Source organism: Trachurus japonicus, chromosome 1, assembly GCF_045865225.1.
Source record: "Trachurus japonicus isolate A0001 chromosome 1, Traja_1.0".
Lineage (NCBI taxonomy): Eukaryota > Metazoa > Chordata > Actinopteri > Carangiformes > Carangidae > Trachurus > Trachurus japonicus.
The window spans coordinates 33,270,429-33,278,855 of NC_140907.1; the positions used below are offsets into that span (position 1 = coordinate 33,270,429).

The following is an 8,427-nucleotide window of genomic DNA, read 5'->3' on the forward strand; positions in this document are numbered from 1 at the left end:
TTGGTAATAAGTATAGATGCTGGTGTTGATGTATAATTAATTCAAATATCATGACAAGGAGAGTTTGAAGGTGATCCGTGACTAAATCTGACGTTAATTCCCATCTACTGATTACCTTGTTTTAACCAATCAATGACAGGCCTCCTGAGGTGTGTGTATATTAACCTACACCTGAAATACACAGCATCATAAAATATGCATGCACTTAAACTTTTATATGAAATAACAGGGTATCCACGGGGTCTTAAAAAGTCTAAAATTTGAAAATCTAAATTTTAGGTCTTAAAATGTCTTAAATTTGTTGAATTATTGTGTTCAAGTCTTAAATAATTTTAGACAGGTCTTAAATGTTCTTATGCCCACCATGGGCGAGCATTTCACTCGCATTTGCCCCTAAAAAAAAAAAATACATATGTGAACCGGAAAATCACAAAAAAGAAAGAGCACAACCTGCGATTGGTCAAAAACTACAAATCCCACAATTCTCTGGCCTCAACAATAACAGTAGTTAGTGTAAGTAAGGGAGAGTGGAGCTGTCGGTGAAAAGAGGAAACAACGCCACGTCTGGTCCTGTTCTATGTTGTTCGTACACACCGTCACCGTTTATTCGTTACGTCCGTGGTGTAAAAGGCCGTAACGCAAAGACGCGATTAGGCGCGAGACGCGATTAGGCGCGCGACGCGGTATACGCGACTTTTTTTTTTTTGCGACGTAATACAGGCGATTTTTTTTGGGCGACGGGACCATCGCGTCTTCGTCCTTTTCATCGTGTTTGGTGGGAAGACCCACAAGGGGCTTCCCACCAAACACGAGGAACGCTTTTTTTTCGCTCGAGTTGTGACGCGCGACCAAATGCGAGATACGCGATTTGACGCTATTTTTGACTCGTGTCAAAAAAAAAAAAATTCACCAGCCCGCCAACAACTTTTTTTTTTTTTTTTTTTTTCAAAGGAGGTTCAACTGGACTTAGTTATTTGTCTAGGAAGACGTTTCACAGGGTTGCCAACTTTTGGTCCTGGGCTGGAGTGAGATTCTGTTGGCGGGGGGAGGGGGGGGGGGGCAGGAATGAGGCTGTCTATAATAATAATACTCTCTCTCTCTCACACACACACACACACACACACACACACACACATTAGGCTATACCTGCAAACTGAGTAGGCTAGAGGTGTAATAGGTGACAAAATATATCCCTCTAGGGGGGTCTGGGGGCACCCCCCCAGGAAAAAATTGTGATATTAACATGTATTTGAAGCATTCTGGTGTACTCTGAGAAGAAAATAAAGGGAAAACACAACATTTGCTTCAGATAACAGGGGAAAAAGCAGATCTGTGGTTCCTATCATTGTATGGCTGGAGTGTATGAAACTGGTCTAGTGGGGAGCTGTGGCTTTTGGCCTGGACCAGCCTATTGAGCCTATTAATATACGAAAGGACAGAACAGACATGTCCTGTGATTTTCAGTCTTCTATTACAGCCTGATGATACAAGTCAGGTCCTGAAATGTGTGTTTCTCTTCTGTAATAAACATACCCATTCGGAGTTTGCAGGTATGGCACACGTGCATGCATGCGCAGTTGCGCACACACGTACACACACGTACACACACGTACACACACACACACACACACACACACACACACACACACACACACACACACACACACACACACACACACACACACACACACCTGTTGCTGCGCTGTCTCTCTCTCCTCTGCTCTCTGGACTGAGCTGCCTGGCTGTACTTTTGTGCTACCCAGTCTGCATCTTGATTTTATAGTTTTCAACGGACTGGCCCAACCAGCCCAGGCCCAGGTCGGGCTTCGCTCTCTCCCTCTTTTTTTTGATCATCGGATTCGGACCAAGTCGGGTCGGTCCAGGCTTCAGCACCGTGCCGCTGTTGGTGGGGGTGTGGGGGGGTCGCGGATCGACAACTCCCCGTCCTACTGTGCTGTGATCACAGGCTTGAGCAGCCGTCCAATCGACACGCGGATAAGCATCGCGCACCAATCAGAGAGCCTATTGATGAGTGCCAAAGCTTGCTTTAAAATTTTTTTTTTTTTCCAAATCGCTTGATTTTGGCGTGAGAATTGTTTGAGTGGCGTGAGAGCGTGAGACACGACCTAAAAGCGTGTGACACACGCCAGATGCGTGAGAGTTGGCAACCCTGCGTTTCACCTCTCATCCAAGAGGCTTCATCAGTTCATGTAGCATCTGACCAGGCTGGGACTGGTCCAACTAACTGGTGTGGAGACTCAGTATAAGTCCAGTTGCTTTCGATTTAACCTCCTTTGAAATACTATGACCTGGACAAATGAGAATATGCACAGGCCTACAACAACATTTCTGCTCTCATCAACCATGGTTGAGGTCACAACGCTGCGCTGTAGCTGCTCTGGAAGTCCGAGACACTGAGGCCAAACGCCGCCGTCGTTCCGGGCTGATGAGCTACAGAGACTTTAGAGTCAAAGAGGAGCAGTGCGTCGCAGTGTCGGACTGTTTGGATGTAATGAAGAAGCTGCACAGAGTCAGGTGAGCAGAAGCTGCCCCCCCCCCCCCTCACCGTGGAGCCGCTGCTGTCTCACAGCTACCACCGACCCCTAGAATAAAACACCACCGATAACGTGACGCACAGTATACTGTTATGAGACACATTATGCATCCCAACTGTCTTTTTTTTTAGAGGATTTTTTTTTTTTTTACCAAGAATGCGCCCAAAAAAATCATGATCCAGGAGCCAAATTTCGAAACAAATATATATATATTTTTATCATAATTGTCATTATTCTCCTGATGTCGGTTTAATGTAAACAGATTGCGCTGATATGCGAGAGTAATGTGACAGCGGGGCAGTGCTGCAGTGATGGACCTGATCAGACTGGTGGTGGTCCACAGTGAATCAGTCCCAGATCCTCCACCGTCAGCAGATCCCCCGAAAGCCCCCGCAAATAATACATAGACAAAAAGTTAAGTGGCAAGTTGCACCTTTTCGTTGGCTTATTATTTGCGGATTTTTTTTTAATATCCTATATAACGTCACTGCAACATGCGGCTCGGTGCTCGATGCTTGTCGGTGTTGTGTCTATAAATTGTGAAATAACTTTTCCTCGATAGAAATATGAGACGTGGTCGATAGGTTTCATTCATCCATGTTTTGGCAGACAATACAAATAACCAATGATAATGAGATTTCCACCGCGCCGCACCAATCATGTGGCTGGAATAGAGCCAGTCAACAGTAACATGTGCATTTGTTTGGGTTGCTGCAGATGTGCACATCAGCTGACACCGCCGGTAAAAGAGAGAGAGAGAGAGAGAGATAATGAGTGTTGTCTCGAAAAAAAAAGTAAAGGAGAACTTGGACAAGTGACTGAAAAGACGCGTGGTGCGCAGTGGGGACACCAGGCAGCTGGAGCGGACCGTGGTCACGGTGCGGCCGCTCTGCTGCTCACCTCAGTGTGTGCGACACATAAAGGCCGCTTCAAGGAGACTAGCGGACTTTTTTTTTTTTTTAATAGCCTCTTCATTCATCTTGGGCGGGGGGCGGTGCGCCGTCTTATAATGTTTCAGAAAACCCTGCATTATGTTTTTTACAACTCGTGTTCCTACGCTATAGAGACAACTTGCTGTTGGCTCTATATTTCAAGAAACTTGTTTTCTGTTTAAAAGGCACAATTCACCCATCTTTTAACCGGGTAGTTACGTCTCCAGTCTGTCGAGCGGGCGAGCGCACAGCTGATGTGCTTCCATTCCAACAGACGCACGGATTCAGTGTGGACAGAGAGCGTCAGATGTGACGCGATTGTCGGACGCTCGCTCGCGTCGCATCCAGTTAGGACACGGTGTGAGCAGCCACATCCACTGCGCTCTGGATCAGCTGATCGGTGCTCAGGTGACGTTAGATCTTCACTTTTTTAAACTCATACAAAGTGCAGCCAAACAGCAGGCTGAAGAGAGAGGACCAGCAGCAGCAGCAGCTCTGACAGCTCCTCTGTGGCGCTGCAGACAGGCTGCAGGTGAGCTGGCGTGAGAGCAGAGTGCCTCTTTCTTTCTTTTTTAGCAGCCTTTGTTACAGATAGGCTACATGTCCATGTGCATGTGCATGAGAACTGATTTTGAATCGAAGAGACACCCAAATATTCACATCCTTCAGTCCAGGCTTTTGAAAAGAGAGTAGCCTATAAAATCAGCTTCATGTAGCAGTTTACTTTAAAATGGTTCAAATATATTGCTGCTGAATAAATCTGAAACATGTGATGTGCATTTTTTGGGGGGAAATATGGCTTCTGATATAATAGTCTGTAGACATCATCATCATTCAACGTTTTCACATGGTCTGGTGTTAATAAAGCAAACTAAAAATCGCAAAAAGAAAATCAAGAATCGGTTGAATCGAAAATCGATTTTGAATCGAATCGTGACCCTAAAAGTCGGAATCGAATCGAATCGTGAGCCACCCAAAGATTCACATCCCTAGTACAGAGACCTGCCACAGTGTCAAGCCTTGGTTATACTTTCGCCTGGCTCCGTTGGCAGTTGGCGCGCGCACCTCGGCAGAGCGCACAGGTGTTTATACTTGCCGCATTCACCGTTGCAATATTCGTAGCAAAGACAGAAGTAAGCAGGATTTCTCCTGTAGCTCTACTATTTACCTTAATTAAAAAGCTCCGGTGTAATTGTGATAGTTAACCACATGATTTGAAAACCAACCGTCCTTGCAACATCAGTGTAGTAGTTATATAACGTTATCGATCGCTCCATGTATTGATTTTTCGCCGGCTTGTTGTAAACAGATGCACATGGAGGAGAGGAGGGACCGGATTTGCATAGTTCCTCGAGTTCTGGGTCATTTGATGGTCTTTATAACTTAATTACGAGTTGTACAAATGCTAGAGCGTACCAGCTCAGCCAGTCTTCCCTCAAATTCATCCATTTTGAACCGAGCGACACTCGCGCGGCGCGCGCCAAGTTTCAAAATCCTGGAGGTGCGCGACAGCGCGACGCCGTCGCGAGGTGCGCGTTTACGTCATTTGTGGCGCGCGAGCCTCGCGCACTCGCGACTGCGTCGAGCATAAACCAGGCTTCATGGTGCATTAATATAAACTTCAACCTCAGAGCTGTCTGTCCTCAGACTGTCCTGACTGTCCCTGAACATCACACAGGGATGCAAACAACGCGCCGAAAAGCGAAACTCGCTTTTTTCATGACCAATTAGGTGACTTGTGTGAATCGTTCAGATCCGAAGAGTTTTTGTTTTGAGGCGGGGGGGTCTCAGCGTCTCAGCTGGGGTCAGTAAAATGTTTTTCTAACAGGCTGACAGTGACAATCACGTGAGGCGAACTCATTCATGGTCTCTGATTATACTGATAACAGCCGACCTCCAATGTAGACGCGCGACATGCACGCACGTTACCCAAAGCGGCGACGCCGTTTTTTCCCCCGTGCATGTCTGTGGAGCTGTGCGCCGCGGACATGCACAGTTCCCTACGTTGCTGTGTCTGGCAGGTGTTTCCACGGAGCTCTGCCCCGTTTCAGAGGTGAAGGAAGCCCTGAGTGGAAAGACGTCGCCTCCGCGATGTAGAATGTATTCAATTCAAAAAGTGAAACTAACACATTATATAGGCCTATATGTCCGTTACACACTGAATGGGATGTTAAATCCCATGTCTTTATTTCTTCAGTTTATTTTAATAGTAATAATTATGACTAACATTCAGTGAAGACCTAAAAATCAGTATCTCCAAAATTGAAATATTGCAATGGTTTTTATTTTTTTTTAAGCATTTTTAATATAGAAATGTTGGCCTTCTGAAAACTGTCCATCTATATGCACTCAATACTTGGTTGGGGTTGAACTACTGGAAATTGACTTTTCTGTGATATTGTTAATGGTGAGCCCCCCCCCCGCCAGACAATTCCTCTCTCTTTTGGTCCTGACCCGTTTGCATCCCTGATAATTAAATGACTATTGGATGAAGGAGATCGATATCAGAGAGGTCATAGAAAAGAGTCCCACCGCTTAAAATGAAGATAAATGCATAATAATAAAGATAAAGAATGAAGTGAGATGGGACGGTGCGTGGCACAGTGGTTAAGGCGGCCGCCCCATGTAGAAGCTACAGTCCTCAACGCAGGCGTCCCCGGTTCGAATCCCGCGTCGGGCAGACCTTTGCTGCATGTCATTCCCCCACTCTCTGCCTCCCCCTTTCCTGTCTATCTCACTGTGCTATCCAATAAAGGCAAAAATGCCAAAAAACTTAAAAAAAAAAAAAAAGAATGATGTGAGATTTGTAAATGGGTATTAAGTGGATCTGTTTGAGTGATATTAGTAATAAACTTGGCAGTAAAATGTATTTTAAATGTCCTGTTTCCTTCAAAGTAAAATACTTTTAAAGGGTAGGATGGATATAAAACAGAATATTTTCTGGTATTAACAGATTATTATTTCTGATGGAAATGTGACTGATTTCCATAGGAAATAATAAAGTTTTTCTTCCGTGTTAACTGGATGAGAGGAGCTGTTTAGTTTGTTGTATGTGTCACTGGTTTGTGTTATTGTTATATGCTGTGGACCCCAGGAAGAAAAGCCAAAGTTTTACTGCTGCTAAGAAAGAAAGAAAGAAAGAAAGAAAGAAAGAAAGAAGATGCATAGAAATAGAGAAGATCCGTCATATTTCAGGGTTTTCAGACGCTGTGTTGTTATTGTTCAGTCAGTGGTGAGCTGAAGGTGACGTGTTTATATAACTTGTTTTTCAGACATAAAGAGAAAAACGATTTCACATTTGAAAGAAAAAGCTGGAATCTGAATATTTGGCATTTGTTAAAATAAAGTTCCTTTACCTGAAGAAGAAAAAAAGACTTTAACAACTATTTTCGTGACCAAATAACAGGAATAATTGTGTCTCGTTATGTTCTGGAGTTTAATGTAAGATTAGTTTCATGTGTGTATTTGTTGTTGTTGTTGTTGTTGATGTGTGTGGTGGTGTTGTTTCCTGTTTGTGTAGGAGCACTCTGGCAAACAGCTGTGGGACTGGTATCCGCTCTTCAACCAACGACCCGAGTCGTAAACCGCTGGACAACAGAGTCTTGCACGCCGTCAAATGTGAGTCTCGCACGCACACACACACACAAACACACTCATTTTAAAGGGATAGTTGAACATTTTGCCATAGCCCCTATAGTCATAGCAGTAGGTTCATTACCTTTAATTATTGGTGCATGTTGTTTTGAGATCGGTGGAGCAGAGACGTGAGCTGCTCAGTGAACGGTACAGGTCCCCTATCCCTCATCAAACTCATCAAATACACAATCCAACAACTCCAAAGCGCTCTTATGGAGAAGTTGTGACCTGCACATTCACCACGCTATGAGATAATAACAGAACGTTACCAGAGTTGTTTTAGAGGTAAATGCTGAAAAACTGTCCCTGAACGCAACCTTCCACAGCGGTTTTGCATGAATTTCCCTCTAAAACAACTCTGTCTGGTAACGTTGTGTTATTATCTCATAGCGTGGTGAATGTGCAGGTCACAACTTGTCCACCAGAGCGTTTTGGAGTTGTTGGATTGTGTATTTGATGAGTTTGATGAGGGAAAGGCAAAAGTACCGTGCGCCTCCGTTGCATTTGCTGAGCAGCTCGCGGCTCTGCCCCGCTGATCTCAAAACAACATGCACCGATAATTAAAGGTAACGAACCTACTGCTATGACTATAGGGATTATGGCAATGGGAGAATTTACCAAAAATGGTGAACTATCCCTTTAAGACTTTTCTTTACCATATTCTCTTCTTCCCCCCCCCCCCAGTTTACTGCCAGAACTTCGCGCCGAGCTTCAAGGAGAGCGAGATGAACGCCATCGCGGCCGACATGTGCACCAACGCTCGCCGCGTCGTCCGCAAGAGCTGGATCCCCAAGCTGAAGCTGCTGATGGCCGACAGCGACGCCTACTCCGCCTTCCTGGCCGACAGCGTCAAGATGGAGGCCGACGCTCTGGGGGCGGATCAAGGCTTTGACCCCGCCTCCCTGGAAGCAGTGGCGGCTGCTGCGGCGGCAGCAGCGGCGGCGGCGGCGGCCAACAACAACAACAACAACAGTAACGAGATGGGAGGCGGAGCCACAGAGACGCTCCACGGGGCGGGAGGAGACGGCAGCACTTTGTTTTGAGTGAGTGGGTGAGCGAACGAACGAACGAACGGACAGACAGAGAGATGATGAACGGACAGATGGACAGATCGATGGAGGGAGGGATGGCGAGTAGAGAGTTGTCACGCCCCCCTACCCCCCACCCACCACCCACAACACCCCCTCTTCTCTTTTCCTCGCCGCCACGCGTTTTGTTTGTGTGTGTGTGTGTGTGTGTTGAGGTAGGGGGTCTGTTTCCTGTTTCTTCTCCTTCTTACCTTCTACACCTCTTTTGGTTTCAGT

General features: G+C 45.7%; 1 protein-coding gene across 5 annotated transcripts in view; it reads left to right on the forward strand.

Moving 5' to 3' along the window:
• nacc1b (nucleus accumbens associated 1, BEN and BTB (POZ) domain containing b) overlaps nucleotides 1-8,221 on the forward strand; it is a 35,143-nt gene extending 26,922 nt beyond the window's left edge. For 4 of the 5 annotated variants that reach the window (XM_085785644.1, XM_085785642.1, XM_085785646.1 and 1 more), the window contains 2 exons: nucleotides 7,008-7,105; nucleotides 7,808-8,221. In XM_085785644.1, coding sequence (XP_085641770.1) covers nucleotides 7,008-7,105; nucleotides 7,808-8,166 — 457 coding nt within the window. In that variant the 3' untranslated portion in view covers nucleotides 8,167-8,221. The remainder of the gene's footprint in view (nucleotides 1-7,007; nucleotides 7,106-7,807) is intronic. The other variant, XM_085785645.1, reaches the window with a different exon arrangement.
• Nucleotides 8,222-8,427: the final 206 nt, after the last annotated feature.